Source organism: Vigna unguiculata, chromosome 8 (assembly GCF_037176805.1).
Source record: "Vigna unguiculata cultivar grain cowpea cultivar isolate G323 ecotype 2 chromosome 8, ASM3717680v1, whole genome shotgun sequence".
Lineage (NCBI taxonomy): Eukaryota > Viridiplantae > Streptophyta > Magnoliopsida > Fabales > Fabaceae > Vigna > Vigna unguiculata.
Genome location: NC_140799.1, coordinates 7321352 through 7347759, shown reverse-complemented (window position 1 = coordinate 7347759; position 26408 = coordinate 7321352). Strand labels below are relative to the sequence as shown.

Here is a 26408-nt window from a genome sequence, read left to right as displayed (position 1 = left end):
GTATCTTCTTCAATTCCTTCAACCCTCACTCACTCCCTCTAGAGCACGAAATTTCCCAATCTCTTCTCTGTTTTCCTTTGCTATCACTCACTCTCACTCTTGGCCTTCTCACACACTCCTTTCCCCCTCCCCAACTCAGCCCAATTTAATAAATTAAAAGAAAAACGAATTAAATTTATTTTTTTTAAGTTTTATAACCATTATTCTTGTTTAGTGCACCTAAACTGACACCCCTCTGTTTTCTCATGGAATTCCTATAGTTTTTTTTCAGATTTTCCATCACTTGGCAAAAACAAAAATATAGATAAAGTCCCTTTCCTTTAACCCAAGGTTCGAACCCATGACCTCCCAACTACCAAGTTCATGCACAACCACCAAACTAATTCATGTTCCTTGTCGATTTACTCATTCGTATGAACTTAAATCATGCTTTCACATTCCCAATATAGTAGCAAAGTAAAACAAAAACTTAAATAAATCTACTAATGGCATGCTCGGAACTTGAACCCAAGTCCCTTCAACCTAATTAAGTGCTCTAAACCACTTAGGTTCACGTTGTTTCTTGTCTAGGATTTATCAAAGAACTTTCTTATGGTAGTTTCAACCCCTCACTTCTTATACTCTATTAATTATTAATTTTCATGAATTTCTTGGATCTCACATTACTCCCAACTCAAAAGAATATTCGTCCTCGAAAATTTCACTTACCAGGAAATAATTGTGGATATGATTCCTTCATGAGGTCCTCCATCTCCCACGTTGCTTCTTGCGTTGCCTCATCCCAAAGAACCTTTACTGTCCGGATCTCCTTCCCTCTCAGCTTCTTGACCTGAGTGTCCACTATGCTTACCGGTCTCACGTCCAGGGTCAGATCATCCCTGAACTGGACATCATCGGTCTCTAACACATGGCTGAGATCCGCAATGTATTTACGCAACTGAGACACGTGAAACACATTGTGTAAGTTAGCTAGATGTGGTGGCAACGCAATTTCATAGGCTACCAGTCCAATCCTCCTGTTAATCTGATATGGCCCTATGAATTTCGGCGTTAACTTTCTGGATTTGATTGCTCTCCCAATGCCTATAGTCGGGGTGACTCGTAGGAACACATGATCCCCCGCCTGGAATTCTAGCGGCCTCCTCCTTTTATCTGCATACGACTTCTGTCTACTCTGAGTCGCACACATCCTGCCCTGAATCAGTTTGACCTTTTCCGTCGTCTGTTGTAACAACTTCGGCCCAATAGTCACTGACTCTCCATCCTTATACCAACATAGTGGGGTTTTGCATCTTCTGCCATATAATGCCTCGTAAGGCGCCATTCCAATGCTTGAGTGATAACTGTTGTTGTATGTGAACTCCACCAAGGGAAGAACTTCACTCCAACCACCCAAATGATCCAATACACACGCCCGAAGCAAATCTTCTAGTGACTGAATCGTTCTTTCTGATTGACCATCCGTTTGAGGATGATATGCAGAACCCATTCTCAGTTGAGTTCACAACGCTGCTTGTAAACATTGCCAGAACCGCGAGGTAAATCTCGGGTCACGATCTGACACTATACTTGCTGGAACCCCATGTAATCTTACAATCTCCCGGATATATAACTCTGCGAGTTTATCCATTGACATCCTCAGATTGATGGGTAAAAAGTGCGCACACTTGGTGAGTCTATCAACTATTACCCAAATGGCATCATGCCCTTTTACAGATCGAGGTAGGTGAGTCACAAAATCCATAGAGATACCATCCCACTTCCACTGAGGTATCTCAAGTGATTCTAGGGTACCTCCTGGCCTTTGGTGCTCAATTTTAGCCTTCTGACACACTAAACAGGCTGCCACAAAATCTGCCACATCGGTTTTCATCCCAGGCCACCAGAATGACTCCTTAAGATCCTTATACATTTTCGTCATACCCGGATGGATACTGAGGCGACTCTTATGCCCCTCATCCAGAACTCTCCTTCTCATCCTCCAATTCCCTGGCACACAAACCCGATCTCGAAATCTTAAGATGCCATCAACCCCCATCTTGAATTCCTTTCCTTTCTCTGTACCCAACCATCCGACAATCCGTTGTAATTCAGCATCATGCACCTGCCCCTCTCGGATCTCCTCAAGGAAGGTGTTTGTAATTGTTAACATACTGCACCGGATATGATCAAAATCCAGTTGTAAGCCCAAATTCATATCGCACAATTTCTCTATCATTTCCAATTCCTTCATCATTAGTGAAGACATATGCACCCGTTTCCTGCTCAAGGCATCGACTACCACATTAGCCTTGCCTGGATGGTAGAGGAGTTCAAAATCGTAATCTTTAAGGTACTCCATCCATCTCCTTTGCCTCATATTAAGTTCTTTCTAATCAAATAAATACCTTAAGCTCTTATGATCGCTAAAGACTCGGAATTGGGAGCCATATAAGTAATGTCTCCAAGTCTTAAGAGCAAAAACTACCGCAGCCAGTTCCAGATCATGGGTGGGATAATTCTTCTCGTGGATCTTCAACTGTCGAGAAGCATACGCTACCGCCCTTTTCTCTTGCATTAACACACATCCCAACCCCTGGTATGATGCATCGCAGTACACTTCAAATGCTTGAGTTGTATCGGGAATAGCCAATATTGGAGCCGTGGTCAGTCTCTTCTTCATATCTTCAAAACATGCCTCACACTGGTCCGTCCATGAGAAAGGTTTGTCCTTTCGCGTGAGTTACGTTAAAGGACTTACCATTTTGGAGAACCCTTCTATAAATCGCTGATAGTACCCGGCCAATCCCAGAAAACTCCTTACCTCTGTCACCGTCTGCGGCCGTTCCCATTTCAACACGGCTTCTATTTTTGCAGGGTCGACTGCGATACCGTGAGCCGAGATTACATGTCCAAGAAATTGGACCTCGCTCAACCAGAACTCACATTTTGATAATTTCCCATATAATTGATGTTCCCTGAGTATTTCCAATACCACCCTCAGATGCTCAGCGTGTTCATCCCGATCTCTGGAGTAAATGAGGATGTCATCGATAAACACGACAACAAACTTATCCAGACACTGTCGGAATATCCGATTCATATAATCCATGAATACTGCTGGAGCATTTGTCACCCCAAACGACATCACGACATATTCATAATGTCCATAACGAGACCGGAATGCCGTCTTTTGTACGTCCTCAGGCTTGACCAAAATCTGATGATACCCAAATCTCAAGTCAATCTTTGAGAACACCCCAGCCCCTCGCAGCTGATCCAATAGATCATCTATCCGCGGTAACGGGTACTTGTTCTTAATTGTAAGTTTGTTTAACTGACGATAGTCGACGCATAGTCTGGAACTCCCGTCTTTCTTCTTAACCAGTAGTACTGGGGCTCCCCATGGTGATACACTTGGCCTGATGAATTTCTTCCCTAATAGATCTTCTATCTGCTTTTTGAGTTCTGTTAATTCAGCTGGTGCCATTCTATAAGGAGCAACAGACACCGGACCTGCCCCAGGGATGAGGTCGATAGTGAAATCCACATCCCTGCTTGGGGGTAATCCAGGAACTTCGTCAGGAAACACATCCGCAAAATCAGCCACCACAGATATGTTACGGATCTGCTCTTCACTACTCTTTTTATCTGACTGAGCTATCATCATGAAACAGGTAGCTCCCTCTCTCAATTCTTTCATAGCTTCTTGAGATGAAATCAATTTTACCCCTTCAGTTTCTGGGAATATCAATCTGCGCCGTCCACAATCCATTACCACATGGTGATTGGACAGCCAGTCCATCCCCAGTATCACATCTAAATCCTCCAACGGCAAGCAGATTAGGTTCACCTTGAACCTACGGCCCGCCACTTCGATCAAGCATCCATCACAACTAGTACTTGTTGTAACTTGCCCAGATGTCGGTGTCGAGACTACTAGCTTGCACCCCAAGTCATGAACCTCTAATCCCAACCTCCCCACACATGCATTGGAAATAAAAGAATGTGAAGCTCCCGAATCAAAAAGCACCCATACATTCTGACCCATCATTACACACGTATCTTGTATAAGATTACCTGATCGATTTGCCTCGACGCTAGTCAGCGCAAACACTCTCCCTGCTGCTCTTGGCCTTTCTGTAGAAGGCAATTGTGGTCGTGGCTCTGCGACCGTTTTCTTATTGGGACACCTGTCCGCAAAGTGGCCAGGTTGATCACACACATAACATTTCCGCCATCCTCCACTACTCCCTGCATTACGAGTAAGTCTGGGGCAATCTCTTTTTAAATGTGCTCCCCCACACTGGAAACACTTCAACCCTGATGGCGATGTCTGAGGTCGGTTATAAGGTGTCTTCTAGTGTCTAGCCTCTGCAACATTCCTCTGTGGTCTGGCTACGCGACTAGGCCCCATCTCTAATTGTTCTACACTTTTTGCTTGTTCCACCAAAAGAGGAAATTCTCTGATCTTGAGTGGCACCAGAACCCTGAGCAATTCATGTCGTAGACCCCTCTCAAATTTTCGACAACGCCATTCCTCTGTGATATTCTGTGTGTAAAACCGCGCCAGATATTCAAATCGGTTAACGTAAGCCTGTACAGTCATATTGCCCTGCTGTAAGGTCAAGAACTCAGCCTCCCTCTCATGTCTAACACTATCTGGAAAATACTTTTCCAGAAATCTCCTTTTGAAATTCTCCCAGTTCACTTCCTCCTCCCTAGTTCCCATCTGTTGCTGCATGCCAACCCACCAGTATTCTGCATCACTCACCAAGAGAAAGGTGGCATAGGCCAATTTCTGTTCATCTGAGCAGCCTAGTACACGGAATATCTTCTCGCACTCCCTGATCCACGCATCTGCGTCATCAGGGGTAGCCTTGCCATCGAATTTGGCTGGTTTGTGCCTCATAAAATCGTCCATGCTGACAGGTCGCGGTGCAGGCTGTGGTAGCACCACCTGTTGCGGCTGCATAGCGTCAACCAATCGGTGAATAGCATGGGCAATTTCATCAGCTGAGTTATTGGCACCAATTCTTCTACCTCTTCCACCAGCCATTTCCTAGTTTCTGGTACATAGGTATCATACACCATTATAAGTTATCTTTGAAAATGCATTAGCAATACACACCATGCAAAAACACATATCTCAACAACTCTTACAATTCAGTGAATTTACACTAATCTCACAATCGCAATAAGCTCACTTCCCCAAGGCCCATAAATCATTTTAAAATCATATGCTCTGATACCAAATGTAACACCCCAGATGGATATTACTAGATAAAATTTATTTTTCATAAAATATACTTCAAGAAAATAAGTCTTTTAAATAAATTCCCAAGCGCGGGAAATTTCAAACTTGTCTCGCTATAATCCATTCGTATTGTCTCATCTTTATTACAAGTTCATAATGGATAACACATCATAATGTCTATTACAAAAGGTAGGAAAGCATAGCATAAAGTGAATCCCCCATCGGTAGCCCCGCTCAGTTGCTAAGCATCAGCATGATCACCTGAAGTCACATCTGCTCCCATGTAACAAGTCACGTGATCATCGCCAAACACAAACACACAAACAAGCAAGGGTGAGCTGAGAAAGAAAAAATATACAGATAATAAGATAATAAGAATTGACCCTCACCCAATCTAACTTAGTCAATTTTGGTTTACCGACCTTTTTATAACCTTATACCCCAATCTCATAACCTATATGAGAAAGATCCATGCACCACCTTGGTCCTTAGGGATTATCATGCTCCCACGAGCCTGCCCGCTCGTGGTCCAACTCTACGGACCTCCCCGCCCGTAGTCCAACTCTACGAACCTGCCCGCTCGTAGTCCAACATGCGTGAACACCTACTATGAACCTCCCCGCTCATAGTAGCCTCAAGTGTGCGCACGGAACATACGAACCTCCCCGCTCGTATCCCCACACAAGAGTACAACAGATACGGACCTCCCCGCCCGCATCAATCACGTATCTCAATCTCCGTTACGAACCTTCCCGCTCGTAACTAATCCAGCATATCCCTAACCAAGCTTCTGAGAAAAGGAAAGAAAACGTCCATGCGAATCCATCTGCAAAGGACCCCTGCCACTACACTCCCGCCTGACGCCTCTCCCGAGACCGCTAGGCGAAACCCGCTCCAGGCCGCCTGGCGGTGTCTTTCTACCGTCGGGCGCCTGTCCTCACCATCATCTCTGTTGTGTGACTTACCGCCTGGCGGGGCTTCTCCCACCGCCGGGTGCCACACCAGTAAGGACACTCCCCTACTGGTTTAAACACTTGCACAGAGTTTCATGCACATTCGACTATTAAATCTCACATCCAGATCACTAGCTACGAATGTTTACAATACTACCAATCATCAACTCATCCAACTCACAAGCATTCAATCCAAGTAAGCACTCAATCATGATCATTGGAAGTTAAATGTACACAAATCAGTCCCCAACTTGCACATGCGGTACTATGACCCGAATACCACTATCAGCATTACTTCTTTTCTTTAAAAGGATACTACTCTCATATCATACATTCCCAACAGATAGTTTATCGCAATACTCCCACCCAAATCATTCACATGCTCTATTTCCACTTAATATGACACTTTAGCCAATATCAATATATCATACATTTCATAAAAAAATACAACTGCATACCAGCATTCTGAACATGCATACGATGGTACCAAAATAGTTTTTGCCAATATATTTATTCGATTATCTTGAGTCCGCATAATTTAGTTCATGCATTAACCCATCCCACTAGGTGACTCTTACACCACACCACAAGTACCCCCATTTTTATATTCAAAATCACCCCCCCAACAGCCACACTAAAATCTGTGATTCTCTACTGCACACCCTAACCCACTGAGCACGCCAATCACCACTGGCTACTTAATACCGCCTGGCGGCACATAGGTGACCGCCGGGCGGCACATCAGAACCCTGAAAATCCCAGATTTCCCGCATCTGCAGAAAAACCTATTACCCCCAAATTTCCAATTCAATTTCTCATCGCAGATTTAACCACATGCATCGGTTTAAGTAGCACACAAAGATCATTTTACGCACTCTAATTGGGATTTTCAATAACACATTACTACCCCCTCTACAATCCAAATTGAAATCAACCTACACCATAGTATTCATACACCCAATACACACTAGTCGGATTTCCATACACCCGTTAAATCAACATTCAATCACGTCAATGAAAGCATCATCAGCATTATATAATTACCACGGTTCGACCATATCACAGAAGCATCAAAACAGGCCAAAATATGCAGTTCCAGTGCGCGCCGCCTGGCGGGTCCACCATGGCCGCCAGGCAGTTCATCACAGAACCCAAATAACACTATGAAATGTTGTGTCGCCTGGCGGAGCACTCTTAGCCGCCTGGCGGAGCACTCTTAGCCGCCAGGCGGTTCTGGTCATTTTTCCAGAATTTACGAAATTCAACGCGAAAATGATAAAATGCAGCTGTCAAGCAACAAAGTCATTCCAGAATAGTAAAAATACGAATAACAGACATGAACAGCTCCCCTTACCTCTGATCCTCGCTCCAATTGAAATTTAATGAATTGTGCTTGTTGTCCAAGGCCCCCTCTATAGGTATCTTCTTCAATTCCTTCAACCCTCACTCACTCCCTCTAGAGCACGAAATTTCCCAATCTCTTCTCTGTTTTCCTTTGCTATCACTCACTCTCACTCTTGGCCTTCTCACACACTCCTTTCCCCCTCCCCAACTCAGCCCAATTTAATAAATTAAAAGAAAAACGAATTAAATTTATTTTTTTTAAGTTTTATAACCATTATTCTTGTTTAGTGCACCTAAACTGACACCCCTCTGTTTTCTCATGGAATTCCTATAGTTTTTTTTCAGATTTTCCATCACTTGGCAAAAACAAAAATATAGATAAAGTCCCTTTCCTTTAACCCAAGGTTCGAACCCATGACCTCCCAACTACCAAGTTCATGCACAACCACCAAACTAATTCATGTTCCTTGTCGATTTACTCATTCGTATGAACTTAAATCATGCTTTCACATTCCCAATATAGTAGCAAAGTAAAACAAAAACTTAAATAAATCTACTAATGGCATGCTCGGAACTTGAACCCAAGTCCCTTCAACCTAATTAAGTGCTCTAAACCACTTAGGTTCACGTTGTTTCTTGTCTAGGATTTATCAAAGAACTCTCTTATGGTAGTCTCAACCCCTCATTTCTTATACTCTATTAATTATTAATTTTCATGAATTTCTTGGATCTCACAGGGATTCTCACTCGGGTGTATGTAGAAAGGACTTGATGGATTTTGGTTAGGGTCACTAAAATGTGGTGGATTTGAAACGTTATCACTGTGAGGGGACCCAGGTGCAGAAACAGAAGTGGCCATGGTAGTAGAAAAATGATATCAGCAGAGCTCCAAGAGGGAGCTCTGATACCATAAAAGGGAAAAAGACAAAGATGTAAAGACAATATAGAATGATGAAAAAGTCTGTATTCATTATCCCAATGTGGGCAGAATATATACAACGTGGAAGCAAAGATAAAGCAAATAACAGAATATTGTTACAATCCGTAGACCATTTAGAAGCTACTGATATTTACAATAAATATAACAGAAAAAGATGCTAAGGATATACTGGGGTGATTCAAGAAATGGATTGGGCTAAGAAAGCATTGGGCTTTTTCTCTTTTAACCTCCATTTCATTTTGTGAATAAACATTAACAACACATGACCTGATGATTTGAAATTGAAAAACTAAAATCACCTTTTATTCATATTAGAAAGAAACTACCATACTGATGTTCTATCGTGCAACCTAGTTTGTTATTGGCTCCAATTAGTCCAGTCAGTTTCTCTTCTAAGAAAACAAATATAACCAAATTCAAAGGGTACATGCTAATAAACAAAAGATATCTTTACCATGAGTGAGAGCAATCAAATGTAGTCAATCTTCATTAGGGTAGTCTTTTCTGATTGCCTCTGCAAATTGCAGCTAATGCTGAATTTGAGGTTCGTCCAAACCATGGCTGTTATCATCCACCATCGCATTCTCTTTGAGCACTCGAAATAAAGGAAACAAAAAGGTGTATCCAGAAATACAACTTGAAGGAGTTAAAATATATCTAAGCAAGCACATTTGGCTATATTATATGATTATAAACAGACCCACAACAATAAAAGCATATGACGTAAGATTTAGTACCTAAACCTGATAGACAAGCTCAAATCACCACTTCCAAGAACATTTAGAGGGGGAAATTCTTAGTGGCTCTCCTCAATGTCCAAAGTCAAAGTAGTTAATTGGCCGAAGGTTCCTAATAATGAACTCCATTTGTCTTGCATACACAAAGAAACTTCAATCTTAAAAATATACTTTATCCTCGTGTAAATAATCCTAAAGTGAAAAACAACCTAAGATTCCAAGAACACAAAAAACCAACATCGAAACAGGTTGGCTTACAGAACCAAAATGATTAAAATCAAACTAAAAAAATATGGGAAAATGATAAAAATTAAACCTTTTCATCTTTTTCATGAGAACTTCGTCTTGATCTTCAAAAACCTTCGATCTTCTTTTCAACATGGCTCCTAAAAGCTTTGAAAAGAAGAAATCAAAGAGGAAGAAGAAAATGAAACCCCCTATCAAATTCCAAGAACACACACAATCCTAGCAACATCGGAACGAATTGGTTCGTAGAACAAAAATGATTAAAACCAAACTAAAAAAATGAGGATATATAATAAAAATTAAACCTTTTTCGTCTCTTTTGCTTGAGGACTTCGTCTTGATCTTCAAAAACCTTTGATCTTCTCTTCAACATAGCTCATAAAAGCTTTGAAAAGAAGAAATCAAAGAGGAAGAAGAAAATGAAAAACCCTAAAGAGAAAAACCACCATCAAATTCCAAGAACACACACAATCCTAGCAACATCGGAACAGGTCGGCTCACAGAACAAAAATGATTAAAATCAAACTAAAAAAAATGAATAAATAATAAAAATTAAATCTTTTTCGTCTTTTTGCTTAAGAACTTCGTCTTGATCTTCAAAAACAACTTTCGATCTTTTGTTCAACAACTCCTAAAAGCTTTGAAAAGAAGAAAACAAAGAAGAATAAGAAGAAAATGACAAACTTCATGTTGGTGGGTATGAGGAAAAAAAGACGCACGAACCATATGAAAAAACGAAACCACTAAACACTACCCTTAAAAAATGATTTCAAACACAACTGAGATAATTAATGTATGCAATATCTATCAACTCATGCACAATATCCCTCCTTCCAACACTCAACAGGCGGGAAATGTAAAATGACTTTTAACCCCGGGCACTAAACAAAAATTGAGTCTGGAGAAAAGGGTTAGATGAGTAAAATACTCAACTTTGTGTTTCAGATCACGGGTAAAAGGTTAATTTACAAAAATACATGTTAAAACGATAGGTGTCTTCGAATTAAGTTAGGGTATTTGAGTAATATCCACAGGTGAAATTACGAAAAAACCTAAAAAAAGGACACGTGTCAACGAATTAAGTTGGGATATTTGGATAATATGGTGTTTGATTTCATATAGTTTAGATATTTTTTAAATTAAAATAACTATTGATAATAAGAAAATATTTATAAAATACATAAAACTATATATAATAGTAAACGTTATTTATATATATATTTTTATCTATAACTATACATAAAGGGGATTCCCTCTTTTGTGTCCACATTTCATAATTCTAACTTTACCCTTTACAATTTAATTATTTATTAATTTTTTAAAAATTAACGGTTACTTTTACAAGTTTTTTTAAAACTATTTACTTATCTCCTTCTTTTTTTCCCTACTATTCATCAACATATATTTTTCTCATATTTTCTCCATACATTTCACTTTATTTTTTATAAGCATACTTTTATTTTGTTTATTAACTTAATAACATTATAATATCATCAATTATTAATATAATTTAAAAAATACGTACACACAAACGGCTGTATTTACGCTAGTAATAATAATTTTATTAACTTTTATTATGATAAAAAATCAACTCACTTTCACTAGCATTAATTATTAAAATAAAAACTGTTATTAAATGGATTTTTATAAAAAAAGTAATTATAAAAATAAACAAATGGTAGGAATTTAATTGAAAAAAATATAAGTTTTAAATAGATATTTTTTTTTTATATAAAAATTTAAGTAAAACACCTAAAATTATGGTAAACTTACTACTTAATAAAGCCTTGGTTTATTTATCTAATCAATTATTTATTTTTATTTGTAAAATTTTTTCATTACTTTGAGAAGAAAGAAACATGATCAATTATCAGAAAACCAATTTTTAAGAGGTTTTCTACGGTGACCATCATTGGACACTACTGAGTGCAGTGTGTGAAGTGTGGTATCTCATGTAAAACAATTGGAATACTGAACAAATAAAATTCCCATCCTTGCCTTCTGCTTCTCTTGCAATGCGACGCACTCCTCCCTCCCTCCATTTCCTCGCCGCCACTGACACCGCCACAGCCACGGCCACCGCCTCCAACACAGGAGCAGCCAGCGCCGCCTCGATGTCTTCACGCCCACTCGTACTCTATCTCTTCACACACATTCTTAGCACTGTAACAACACATTCATGCACTCAACATCTTAATTCTCACTCGTATATTTTCGCAGCATCGAGGGCGCGGTAGGGGATTCTACGGCCGCCCGTACTCCGGCGGCAGGGGAAACTTCATCTCCGGCGATGCGCACTTACGCTCTGTCCGCGACGCCAATTTAGGACTCCGGCGAGGTGAGAGCGGAAGCTTCGCGAACCAAACGCCGCATAATCAGAATCCTCCGTATAATCCGAGGCCTCATCCGCCGCTTCACCAAGACCGGCCTCAGTTCCGTAATCGACCGTATTCCCCGCACTTTCCGCAACATTTCCCGCAGTATCGGCAACATCCTCCGCCTGAGAACCGGCCGACGTTTCTTCCGCAGACGCATCTCCGGCAGCGGCCGCCGGATTATCGGGACTGGGAGCTTGCCCTGACGCCGCCTCTTCCTCATTGTGGTAACCTCACTCTTGTGCTGCGCGATTGTGACTTAGATTTCTACCTTAGGGTTTAAGAGGAACCGAAGAAGTCAATTTTTGGTATGATACTGAATGATAATATTTTGATCACTGCGTTTCTGCATTGCATTGTTCAACCTATCAGATTATGAAAACGTTATGTTGAGTGTTAGCTAGGAGTTATCGTTGATTAAAGCAATCATTTGGTTTTGGTTTTGACTTTTGGGTACTGATTTTTGTTTATTCGAGAAATCAAAAAGCCATCAAGGAGCAATGTTTAGATAAGTAGTTTGATAAATGGCTCTTGCTTCGCACGCAAGTTTGATTTAAAGAGGAGGGCTTTTGTTTGGCAAGAAGAATTGTTATGTTGAGAATATCAATTTTTTAACTTAAGGTGAGCGTGACGTAAGAACTGAGTGTCCATGCATGAAAATGCTAACACTTGATAATTTGGATTGACAACTGAGAGGAGGATGGGCCTGAGATTGATTATTTGTTCCCTCTCGTGGTTTGAGTATTTATCAATACTCATAATTGATTGCTTTATCTGTAATCAGACTAATGTAGCTTATCCTTTTTCTTTTACCTTTGGTCAGAGCGGTTTAAAGTTCTTTCCTATAATATATTGGCTGACTACCTTGCTTTGGACCACCGGAACAAACTTTATTTTCACATACCTCCATACATTTTGGACTGGCAGTGGAGAAAGAGAAGCATACTTTTTGAGTTGGGGCTGTGGTCAGCTGATATCTTGTGTTTACAGGTTTGTGATTATGTTACATACCCCAATGTTTACTCCTCGCTTAATATTCTTTTTTAACATATTTGTGATCATATAATGTTGTATATTTTGGTTTGGCTTGTGGGATAATCATGATATAAAATACGGATGTTGTACTTGGCAATCACATTTTAAAATAAGACATATGACAAGAGAAATTCTTTACTTCCAATTGTTAAAAAACAGACTTGGACTTTCTATTTTACTCCATTTTCAGAAAAGTAATTGCCATTTGTTGACAAACAAGAATTTTCAGTTTCATTAACATCTGAGCTTAGTAAGAGTTGTACCTTTGGAATTTTAAATTTTTTCTTTGACTGCTTTAGCAAGCGTGCAATATTAATTTTTTAACTGTGTTGTTCGTGTTTGGGCTATCACTTGGAAAAACTGACTGTATATTGAACTATTCCCTTTTTATTTTTTGTTATAACTTCCAGGAGGTTGATAAATTTCATGAGTTGGCAGAGGAGTTGAAGCCTAAGGGATACTGTGGCATCTGGAAGGTGGGTTGGACTTAGAAGTGCAATTTGCCTTAAGGTTACATGACATGAGCTCCCCCCTATTCTAAACTTTTCTGTTCAATGCTGCTCGTGCATTTTTTGATATGCGTTGGTTTGTTTCAGGCTGTTTCTAGGTTGAACTTATATAGAATTTTTTTTTTTAATGACTGTGTTTTTGTTTTTATTCAATGATCTGAATATCACATATTAGATGATTGTTTACCATTAAAAAAAAAATATATATATATATGTACTTCCCATCTTGCATTATGGATCTTTGCCATCTTTGTATAGTACAAATGTTGTGATTAACATTGACTAATGGACTTAGATATGTTTTTATTCCTTCAAATTTAAGTAATTTTTTCTAGTCCTTCAATTTCTTTTTTTAGTTCTTGAATTTAAGTAAATGCTCATTTTGGTCCCTGGCCACTAAGTTATATTCGTCGATGATGTGGCTAACAACATCCGCTTCAACAGTGATACATGTTACTAAAGTAATGATACAGAAATACAATTTTTTATTTTTTTTGGCTAGAATATTTCTTTAGTTTCTAAAATTTGGATTAAATTTTAACTTCCCAAAACTTAAAGTGATATTTTTAGTCCCTCAAATGCTAAATTGAAACATTACGTCCCTCAAATATAAAATGATCTTGTAGTTATCCAAATTTATAAATATTTGTTAGTCCACAAATTTAAAAGTCGGCTTTTGAGTCATCTAATTTGGAAATAGTTCATTTTGATTTTCAAGTTGGTGTTATTAAAAATGTGTTGGCATAACTAACACACTTTAATTTGAGAAAGACGATTTTTACCGTGCTACATTGTCACATCAGAATGATGTAGTCCCTTCTTATTCTATCACCTTGTTACATTGTCACATCACAATGATGTACTCCGATTTTCTACCGTCTTGTTACATTGTCACTAATGACGTTTGACTTAAGTTTTTATTTTGAGATTAACGTATAGTGGTTGCAATTAGAATGTGTGAATACACTTTTCCTTTTTCATTCACTTGATTTTGGGGGTCTAGATTTGTTAGAAAACATATTGTTAGTCTCTTAAACCTATTCCTACAATAAAAAAGTATAGTGGGTAATAATTTTTTTTTTCAATTTTCTACCTCTTAATTTTTTATATGTAGAGGAGCTGAATGAAACAAAAGTTTCACATTCAGTTTAGAATTAGATATGTTTTAATTCATTTTTTCAATTACTACAAAATCAATTTTAAATTGAGGGGCTAAAAATTTCGGGGACTAAAGAAAGTTCAACCTAAATTCAAGGGATCAAAAATGTATTTCTGTAAAAAAGTTTTAAAAGTGAATTTTCACTTCATTATTTTAGTTACATTTGTCATTGTTGATGTGGATGTCGTTAGCCACATCAACGAGTGTAACACCATCCGTGCCCAGGGACCAAGAATAACATTTTCTGAAAGTCAGGGACTAAAAAGTAATTTTTAATTTGGAGGACTAGATAAGCGATCCAAATTTGTGGGACTAAACATATTTAAACCAAAAAGTTACTATGCTTTTACTTGAGGATATTTCTACATTTGTGCTTCATCATCTAGTTGATTGATTGGCTACTTTTCCAGTTCCCTCCAATATAAACAAGTTGTAACTTGGTTATGTGCAGTGACCCCATCTTCGGATAACTTTTTAGAAATGTTTTTCTTTTTACGTTGCTGTCCTCGTTCTGATTGATTATTTCAATTAAATTTTGAAAGAAAAATAAATAGTTCTGTTGCATTATAAAGTCTAATAGCATTCTTTCTTCTTACAGATGCGTACAGGTAATCCAGTTGATGGCTGTGCAATATTTTGGCAAAAATCAAGGTTCTGTGCAACTTTACTTTCCTCTGGATGCCACTTGCTGATTATCTTAGTGGAATTTGTTTTCTTCAATAGTAATTAAACATTCACTGTATTGATACATTTGTAGTTTTGTTAAGGTTGTTTTTAGCCATGCAAAATTGTGTTTCTTTTGCAATTGATTTACGTGCATGCTTTTTTTACCCTTGTTTATTTGGCTTATACAATTTTATGCTCAGAATGATAATATAAAAGTGTAGTGTTCTACAATAAAATGACGTGTAAAAGTACGATGTATAAGCCAGAGTCCTGTCTTATAAAGGTGTAATATCGTTAAGTAGTATATTGACTAGAAACTATTGTACCTCTGTTGTGCTGAGAGCAAATGTGTTTTTTTGCAGGCCTTTTCTTTTTATGTATTTTCTTATGTGATCTTGTTGACAATTGATTCATCTGTGTCATTCTGTGATTATTCTTTTATGTTTTCTATTACATTATTACTTTTCACACATTTTTTTTAGGGTGGAGGGCCTGATTTGTCGGATGCTCATGCTTCCATAATACATTTGTTTGGATTTTTTATTTGCATGAAATAATCTCATTATCATTATTTTTCATAGGTTCAATTTGTTATACGAAGAATGCATTGAGTTTAATAAGCTGGGACTCAGGGACAATGTCGCTCAGCTATGTGTACTAGAGGTACATAATGCTCTCATACTGTCATCTGCTTTGTTCAATTTCTGTTGAGATAAACTGAGTATGTTCAATTATCTTTCCCTTCATACCTTAATTGGCGTCCCTGAATTTCTTTCCAATATTTTCATCCTTCAGATCATTAATAGAAATGGATCTTTCCCATCCAGGTAATTACTCTCATTTTTTTGGCTAATTGGATTTGTGTATATGTTCGTTTAGAAAAAATGCAAGAGTACCTAAGCTTCATATGCATGCTTATCAAATCTGGGCAGTGGAGTGGTCAACCCCAAAATAATATAGTGGGATAGTTACTGTACTGAAAGGCAAATACTATAGATACAGGACAGACAATTATGTGCATGTAAATACTAAAAAACAAATAATTATCCTGAATTTATATATTTCCAAAGTTAGTAATCAATAGTCACATTCTAAATAAGTAACAAATAATTACCATAGAAAGGAAAATAGAGGAATTTAAAAAGAAAACATGGAGTTGTGAATTGGGGAACCCAAAACATTGAAGACAAAAAACAAAAATTTAGTTATACATGCTTGGAAAGAGACCCGTTGGTGTGTAGGAACAGCAACATAGACCTGTGGTTGTCAGAAATAGCCAGGCCAGGCTCAGCCACAATATTGGCAAGCTGTGGGTTTTAAACCCTATAATGTTTCTGTTGCTAAAGGTGAAGGGAAAAATCAAAGAAATATTTGAAAAATCTTGGAGAACACAGAAAATGGGGGCAAAGATGAAACTTGATTCAGTAGGATGGCTGCAGCATTTGAGTTGTTGCAATATTGGCTTTGGTCATATCTGTTCCCCCAAAATAGAGAGAACTGGGCATCCTATAGAAGCCTCAAGCCACTCTGCTCTGATATGGTGGTATAGTGCTCTGATCTTATATAGTTTCCTGTAAGTTCTTCTAACGGATGGTTACTGCAACCATTTAGAGTAGCTGTGCATCTTAGGAAGAACTACTGCCTGCTGATTGTTTAAACTGGGGAAACCACAATCTCCACTCTAACCCCTTAAGAAAAATATGTTTCCTCCAGCATCTCACCCACAAATAGAGAAGATACAATTTTACAAAAGATTGAGAAGGTTACTGTTATATTCAGCAAATTATTTAACTTTTTAACAATGAAGGCCAAAAGTTAAAATGAATCAATGGAATATAGTTTTAATTCAGTTCAATATGACAGTCGTCTTGCTTAAACAAGACATTGTGTTATGAACCAGGTTCACGTGAGTATTTTATTCTGTTTCCATATTAGAATGGTTTACAAGGTTGTGGGATTATTTGAGTTGGCCTTTGGTTGCGTTAGGGGCTTTTCTTGAAATAAGCGAGGTGTTTCATTGCCTTAAGTGATTTAATTTCATGGGATATTTTTGCATTCTCAGCATAACATAACATAACATATACGTCACTCTCTGTAGCTTGACAGGCTCTAGTAAAGTTGTGGTTTGTAACATTCATGTGCTTTACAATCCTAACAGGGGAGAAATTAAGCTTGGCCAGGTTTGCACTGCCTTTTTGACATGACATTTTTCCATTTTTGATGAAGTCATCTATGCATCTGATACTGTAAATTCTTCGTATAATTTCCTTTCCCTTTATATTTAATTTAAGCAGGTTCGAGTGCTACTTGATAAGGCTAAAGCTGTTTCTAAACTCTGGAATGATGCCCCTATAGTTATCTGTGGGGATTTTAATTGTACACCCAAGGTTATTTTTTCTATTATGGTTATCATTTTCTTTTTAGTAAAATTTTATCACGGCCTTTTGACATTAACCATTTTAATCTTGTCTCAGAGTCCGTTATACAACTTTATATCGGAACAGAAGGTATGTACTCTTTAGTTGTTCTCTCCCTAGGACTGACATTGGATGTAGAAATGACATCTTTATATTATTACCAGCTAGATCTGTCCGGAATAGATAGGAATAAGGTATCAGGACAAGCTTCTGCAATTCGTGCATCAAAGCCCTATTATGGTCCTAATTCTGGGTAGACTTTTTCATACGAGACATATATATGGTTTATTTATTGTGTTTCTTGCTTTATACAAAAAATACCTATTAGTATGTTTTAAAATTTTGCAGTGAAATATCTACTACTGGTTCAGTTCAGGCCATATCCACTGAAGGTGTCAAGGAAGTTATTGAACAAAATAATTGTCGATTGGACACAACAAAACTGGACACTAAATGTCATAGTTTGGATAATCAGCATACTCACTCAGTTTTGAATAGGTCTGTTGAGTCTTGTGCAAATGTTGAGTGTGGAAAGGAAAATGATTCATATGCAGGAAAAGATACTCAGGAAACTGCTGTTGACCATTCAAAGATCTTTTGTGAAATTGGTAGCATAAAAGGACAAGATCCTTCTTATAGTAAAGGTGGTGTCCATATTGTTCCTGTAAATGGTGATATTCATGACATTACATCTGTGATCTCTTCAGCTCCTGAAGCTGTTAACAGTGAAAAAACTGGGATGGGAAGCAATGAACATATACAAGATGCTGTCCCAACTTCAAATGAAGAATTAAGTAAAGAATCCAACTTACATGTCCCTGAAGAGAATAAACTGGTGGAGTTTGAATTTTCCTCAACTTCTCTTCAGGAATATCATCAATCTTTCACAAGGGTGAGCATTGATGATGAGTCAACAGATCTAGACAATAGCGTAATTTCTCCAACTAAACCATCGAGCCAAACTTCAGCTTCCAATACATTTGAAGTCCCTAGTACAGAGTATGGAGATAGCCCATCTCCTGAGGAAATTGCTGATGACCAAAATAACAGCTCATCAACCGCATTCCTGGTTGATAAATCTCATCAAATGTCCAACATTAACTTTCCACTTGATGAAAAAGAGAGAACATTCTTTGATGAGATAGATAAAACTATCGCAGTCGGCGAAAATATTGGTGATGACAGGAGTTTTGTATCTTCCTTACATAATGCTGAAGGAGTTGCTCTTGACATCAGTTCATCAATGAAATCAGATCTTGATAAGTCCTATCAGTACAATAAATTAAAATCTTCTTCCAACTTGGTGCCTGTAGAAGGCAATGAAGGTGAAGATAACTTGTCTCCTCGTCAGATTTCTAAATCTATTTGGGCAGAGGAGGCTACTTATAATCCAGCATTGTGGACCCCTAAGGAGATAGAAACTGCAACAGGAAATGAAGATTGCACCTTCTTGGAGCACCCTTTACAGCTTAGGAGCACATACACCGAGGCTACGGTATATCTAAACAGTCGCCTGCACATTTCTTTGAACCTTTTATTTGACAAATTAGCACATCTTACACCTCATACTTTAAAGCTATAGTTAAAGTCTGTATTTCCACAATACCTGTAAACTTGTATAATTGCAGGATTGTTCAGGGACCAGAGACCCTTACGGAGAGCCCCTTGTGACCAGTTATAATAGGCGCTTCTCAGGAACTGTTGACTACATTTGGTAGGTGCTATAAGCTGTTCAAGTTTATCTGTCACAGATTTGCTGTGCCATGCTTCTAATTTTATTTTGAACTATAAAGTGACAATAATTGGTCTGAAGTCATTATTGAAGTTCTTGTAAAAGTGTGACTCTTTTTTTGTTGACATTTCTGATTGATTCGTTTGAATTTTAGTATGCATTCAAATTTTTGCTGTACACTTTTGTTTAACTAAATGAAAGGAGTTGATAGGAATGTATTTTTTCGTTTGATCTGTCACTCAGGCGATCTGAAGGTCTTCAAACAACCAGAGTTCTTGCTCCAATGGCTAAACATGCCATGGAATGGACTCCAGGATTCCCAACGAAGGTAAGAAAACCTAGTTTTGTATGAAATGTTGCAGATGGATGGGGTTTATAGGTGGGTGTTTTGGGACTTTTCTTTTACTCATTATCATTATGCTACCCATATCCAATGTTATCAAACTCGAGGATTCAAAGAGGATTTGAAAAGGTGGATAAAAAATGTCATTTGACACGTAACAGTGATGAGAATATTAAGAGTTATATTCATAGACCCGTGCATGCATTAAAAGTAATATAGATCATAAAAATAACTCATAAGTCTTAAGTGACAAGATGCAATGCGTAACACAACTAAAAATTGTTCATAGATAGAACAGTTAATAAATTTGCAAATGTTCAATACAAGCAAACTATCCAAGGAAATCATTCATATTAAAAGTAGATAATCATTGCACGCCACATGATCTTCATTTTCATCATGTCCTCAATGACCTTCATCATTGTTCGCAATTGAAGGAACCTTCAAATCATTCATAGGTGCAACAACACCATCACTAGCATCTTCATCTCTCCAACTTCAACTAAGATGTCTTTATCTGAACCATCAAAGTTGAATTTACTTCATTCTATTCCACAGTCCATTCATCACCAAAAGCAAGATTATCAATGTTATAGTCATTTGTTTTCGTAATATCCCTCTTGTTCAATCTTGAATTAGCCATCACAAACACCATATCAATCATGCTCTTTTGCTGTAAACATTTTTCTTGTTGTGGACCTAAATAATTGTAAAATTAATTAACACATCACACTAGCCTACTAAGTGGTACAGGTAAATAACTATAAAATCAATTCCATAAATTTAAATTCTCACCTTCTCTAAAGCACTTCAATTGCACTCACTACTGAATGCACTAAGAGTCAAACTCAATACTTTAAAAGCAAACCTTTGTAATTCTGGATGTTCATCAACTTATGATTCCCACCATTGTGTTGGAGTTTTGGTTTTGAGTGCATGTTGAGTTATTAGACTACATGTTTAGATATTTTAGGAAGTTTTAGATTTGATTCCTATTGTTTTTAATTCTGTATGTGGGTTGTATCTTAATTTTATTACTGACATATCAATCCCAAAATCATAGGGCTTTTGTTTCCTAGAATAGGTAATACTCATTTCCAAATTTATCTAATTAATTTATATATGTATAGTAGATATCATAAGTATGTAACGAGATTGAATAAGAGAGAAACTATTTTCCTTTAAACTTGAGACAGTATCAGAGCTCTTGATCCTTGGGAGCATCTGATTGTGTGTTTTTTTTATACAACTTTCATTGATTTGTAAACTGTAAAATGCTGTCTTAATTGCTGTGTAAACCCTAAAACACAACCTTAATTCTTGTGTAAACCCTAAAACACAACCTTCATTGATTTGTAAATCCTAAAATGCAGCCTTCTTTGCTGGGAAAACACTAAAACACAGTCTTCCTTGCTGTAACTCTCTGGTCTCTATTGTTGTTTTTCTTTCCCCATCTACAAGACAAAGTACATAGAGAGGAGCCATGACTTTCAAAGTAAATACGACATGGTTCCAGAACCAAGGACAAAAACAACTTTTGAAGCTTCCCTCCCATTACTGCCTTAGATAACTTGTTCTTGCTCCATTCATTAGAAGTGAACATCTATAAGCTGTAGCAAATCTTGTAACATGTCTTAATTCCCTCTTGTCTGTGAATTGTCTCAACAAACTCAAGGTATTAGAATAACTATATATAAAACCAACACGATTAACTCCCCTTTGGATTGTCTTCCTTATTAAAGGAAGTTTTCCAATGTCTTCAAGCATCTGGTATATGTGATGTCTTGAATAACATTCTCTTCTTCAATCTCATCGACAAGGGCACCAACCATCTCAAACAGTTTCTCACCTGTCTTCACAAATTTTGAGTCATCAATGGATTTCATGAACATTGTCGATGCATGAGAGTTCACCAAAAAATTAATCAAACATCTTTGTTTCCTATCGGTCCATGTATATGAGATGATAGAACAAAAATGTTTGGCCCATTGCACTTTATGATCTTTCAACAATCCTTCAATGTAGTCCATCTCCTTGTTAAGAAGTGGAACTCTAATTTCATTATACCCAAGAACTGGTAAATGTGGACCATAAATCATGTCTTGAAAGCTCTTCAATTCAACAATAATAAATGACAAGCTTGCTTGGTACAAAAGACGAGTAATATATTGATGAACTAAAGCCTTCAAATTCTTGTCACAAGCCTCTTCAATATTAGCTTGTCTTTCCTTTTTTCTCTTCTTTAAAGTAAGAACGTGATTCCTACGAAACATATCCATTGGTCCTTTTTTTCTATAATTCTTTCTCTTTAGGATTACTAGCATCTGTAAATTCAACTTCATCTTCACTCTCATTAGTATCACCAAAGCTCCCTATATAATGAACAAAATTTATTGAAGTGGCTGCCTTCTCCCTAAATAGTCTCTAAAGCTCTTCTCTAGCATTTTTGGGAGCCTTGGGATAAGGTGCAACGTTGCCCTTTTTTTCCATTAGATGTTCTTTGGCTCTTGTAATTCCTCCTTCCGTAATTTTTCCACAATAATTACAAATTACAAGTTGTGGAAAAATTATGAACTGCCTTGTTCACTTGTTGCCATTGGGTGTGCTATTGAACTAAAAAGTAAAAAAAAAATAGAAAAGGGTAAAGGAAAAATAGAAAAAAAACATAGAAAAGATAAAAAAAATGAAAAGATTAAGGAAAAATAGAAAATAAAAAACAAAAAAGAAAAAGAAAATTAAAAACAAAACATAAGATAAAAAATAGAAGAGAAAAAAAGAGAAAACAGAAAATTACTAGAAAAAAGAGTGAAGAAAAAAGAAAAAAAAAAAGAAAGAAGAAAAATAAAACAAAAGACAAAAAACGAGGAAAAAGAGAAGAAAAGAAGAATAAAAGAAAAACAGGAGAGAAGAAACATAAAATAAAAGAGAAGAATGAACGGTGGTTGTTAGTGTATATATTGTAGTCAACTTGTATAAATAGTCAGACTTGTACAACTGTAGGTTTCTTTCATTGTATATGTTCTTTTTTCATGGTACAACTGTCAATTTATAACACCATGTAGCAATCCATGTCTATAAATATCTGTTTCACATAACATTCAAGTGTGAAATCAGTTAATAAAAAAGATTCTGTTAAGTTTTTCCCTCTTTTATCTAGTCAAATTCTAAGATGGTATCTAGAGCTTGTTCTTCAAATTCGTATTATTCTGAATCTTGCTTAATCCTATGGATGGAAACTGTTTCAGGTAGATGTTTAACAATGGCTTTCTAAACGACTTTCTTGAAGAAACAACTTATATGACTCAACCACCTGGTTTTGAAGTGAGTGTGACTCACGGGATGCATTTTCAATCTGCATCACTTAACTGCTCTTTAAGCTTAAAAGCCTATTGTGATACTGACGGGAGATCATATATGGATGATCGAAGATTAGATTGGTCTTTTCAATCTGTTGCTTCAAATAAATCTCGTCTCCTTAGCAATATTTATTTCTTCATAAATAAACCCATGGTTGATTTCTCATATGAGTCCACCATATGCCACTCCTTAATCAGGGGACGAACACCCTCTTGCAATTCAAAATATTTTTCCAAAATCCCTTGTTGAATATCAAATTTTGTACAAGTTCTCCATTTCTAGTCTTTGCAAATTGACCGGATTTACACTCCTTGGATGTGAATATCCTAATAAGTGATCCTTTATTTTCATTCAAACATCACAAAGTCAAATAAGAAGTGGCAATGGTGGTCTTATCAAATTTGTCCCTTTAGTACATATGTGCAACAAGGAAACAAGACTAGTTCTTGAATAGATGTAGCCTGTGATTTTCTTACTATTCACTAACTTTTCATGATGGAGTGGTATTTTCTTCTCAAAATCTTCCTACATCAAATCATTACAATGCGATGGACAAGATGTCCAATATAAATTTTGTCTCTTTTGCATTAACAAATCTCCTGCTGCCTTGTAATTTGCTGCATTATTAGTTGCAATTTGGATCACATTCTTTTCACCGTCCTCTTTAACAATATCATCCATCATCCTGAAAGTCTTTTCAGCTGTCTTATATATCTCAGAAGCATCAATAGACTTCTAGAAGACAGTGCCCTTTGGACAATTTACCAGAATATTAAGTATGGTCCTACTCCTATCATTCCATCCATTTGTCATTATTGTGAACCCATCTTTCTACAAAACAGCTTATGTTCTTCCAAGATTAGAGTGGTCTTTTCAACCTGTTGCCTCAAATATTTTGCCTAATTTCATGGTATGAATGTAGCTTAAATCTGGCACGATGTTTGGAAACCAACTCAAGTATCCTCTCGAACTCTTCACTCTTTGCAACATTAAATGGAATGACATTGTTGTAGGAAAATAGAGCAATTACTTGACATGCATTCTTCCTCTTTTCTAGAAAATGGTACTGATAGGAGTTTGACTGCCGCTTTTCTTGAAAATACGTGACGAGTCCTTATCCTCTTCTTGCCTTAGTCTTTTTCTGGCAATTACCGTACTACTCCCCCAATTCGAATTCTTTAAATTTTGATCTTTTAATCAAATTTTGGTGCAGCACATAAACCACATCCAACATTAATTTAACGTTTTTATTAGCTATACATGCTCCGATATCCTTTGAAGTTTCTACTAGATGATGTTTCAATGAATAAATTCCAGCTGTTAATACTTTTTCACAATATTTGCATTTCATATTTCTTGCTTTCCCATCAATTGAAACTTCAATCGATAAATCCCACCAGTTAATACTTTTTCACAATATTTACATTTCATATTGCTTTCCCACTAATTGAAACACAATGAGTCTAGGCAGGAACAATCTTTGTTCCAATTCCACTTCCTCTTCTAGGAGCGTCACTTGAACCACCTGATGCCATTTTTTCCTTCGAATTTTAAATAAAACTAAACACTCCAGCAAAAATAGAAGCAAGTAGAACACCAAAGAAGGATAACACCGACTATGCTGGTTGTGATTCATGAGTTTGGCAATGTTGACATTGGTGAAGCTCTGCGTGAGTGCTCTGATTGCTCTGGGGATGGCAGCGATGATGTTAAACAATAGCAATAGCGATGACTTCAACGGCAGCTATGACCTCAATGTCAAGAGGTGTGTATGCTCTTGTGGTCATAAGTGTTGGGCCTTTCTTTTTAGGTTGGCTCATTTCTTAGCCAACTATGGGATGTGAAACCTAAGCCTTACAAGGTCGGAAGGATAGAAACAGCCCACCATCCCCCTGATTCAACAAGCTTCATTGTTTCCCGTTCCTCGTGCAACCCAGTATCTACCTCAGCTCGTGGTGTTATTTGTAATTGTAGGACCGTGTGAGTTTACTCACGATTTTGACAACATTACCCACATCTCAGAAGAGAGGGTTTTGTTCCTTAGGTTGTTACTTAGGAGGTAGATTCTTTAGTAATGGAAGTTTGATGTACAGGGTGTGGTATCATATTAGTCCTCAAAATAAGAAAGTTTTGATAAACCCAGAAGTTGCAGTCTGCCATTCACTTTGTTCCAAAATTTCGAAAGTAGTCAAGTGATCATATTAACGTTTGTTTAAGGCGCAAATTCCCAAATGTCAGTAAGTTATAAGTTCAGAAACTTATATGACATCCCAGGAATTTGTTTTGAATTTTCTTACTTCCAGCGCCAATGCCACATGTTTTGAACTTTTAAGGACCAAATGGTGTTTTAATTTAGGTTTCAATGATATAGCCGTATGTGTTGACATGACAACTGAACTAGATTTCTTTCATGTATAATTTCCCTTGTCACTTCCCTTGATTTTGCAAACCGTTACTTGAAATGTGTAGTTTGTTATTTCTTTTAAGCTTCTCTTTGCCTCTCAATCGTACAGAAATGGGGCAGTGATCATATTGCATTGGTGACGGAGCTGGCTTTCCTGAAAGATGGTACCGACATCTCCACCAAGGTTTAAAATAGCAGTTCATTCAATAACCAGTGGACTTATAGGATTGTGTTAGATATTTGGATATGATGCCACATGAAAAGTTGGGGTGTATCGACCTTACGAGGCTCTTTTAATTCAAATCAATGGTGGATATCCCCAATTTTCTTTGAAACTCACTTGTGAGGATTCAAATCCCCTACCCTAATTTTCCCCCTCTTGTAACCTGTAGGATACATAAAGATTTTTCTGCAAATGTATTTGTAAGTTAAATATTCATATCGATCCTCCTGTACATTTAATAAATACATTTAGTGCATGATATTCAGATGTATTTTTATTTTTGAGCTGTTAATTAACTGCTTAAGATGGATTGAATCTGGTATTTTCTCAAATTTGGAGCTGTCAATTTGTCCAGAATAATGCTACCCATGGAATTGTTGAATGTTATTGTTTGCCCTACAGAATTTGAAACTGTTTTGTGATTCACTATTCTACAGTTTCCTTCACTATTGGGATATCCTGAGAAAAGATTGAGGCTTTGATTTATTATTCCTATAATTAGGGATGATTTAGCAAATAAACTTGAACAATTTCATGAAAGTGTAGGCTTCAAGTCACTAAAAAATGAATACCTTTTTATTGTTAATATATTTTGATTTTATTAAATTTGTTGTAATGTACAAAAATTATACATTAATTAATTTTTAAATTGTTGAGTGTATTGATTTATACAAAGAAGCTGCTATATTTTTAGATTTTATTTATGAATGCCATATTATTCTATAAAAATGT

The 26408-nt window shown here is 37.0% G+C and overlaps 1 protein-coding gene and 1 pseudogene across 2 annotated transcripts; one reads left to right on the top strand and one right to left on the bottom strand.

The window, feature by feature from the left end:
- The first annotated feature begins 11375 nt into the window (after positions 1-11375).
- On the top strand, positions 11376-25953 carry LOC114194208 (DNAse I-like superfamily protein). Of its 2 annotated transcripts, none has more exons than XM_085665578.1 (15): positions 11376-11588; positions 11677-12058; positions 12655-12821; positions 13277-13342; positions 15133-15185; positions 15782-15863; positions 15996-16027; positions 17299-17380; positions 17495-17587; positions 17675-17707; positions 17782-17870; positions 17966-19112; positions 19246-19331; positions 19593-19677; positions 22938-23324. In XM_085665578.1, exons 1-15 carry the CDS (start codon positions 11472-11474, stop codon positions 22947-22949), a joined length of 2526 nt encoding a protein of 841 aa, XP_085521704.1. In that variant the 5' UTR covers positions 11376-11471; the 3' UTR covers positions 22950-23324. The 2 variants fall into 2 exon arrangements, with proteins under 2 accessions (XP_085521704.1, XP_027940119.2); XM_028084318.2 differs by lacking the exon at positions 22938-23324 and adding an exon at positions 25563-25953 and having other exon boundaries at positions 11378-11588.
- Positions 23149-24283, bottom strand: LOC146884081 (uncharacterized; annotated as a pseudogene).
- Positions 25954-26408: the final 455 nt, after the last annotated feature.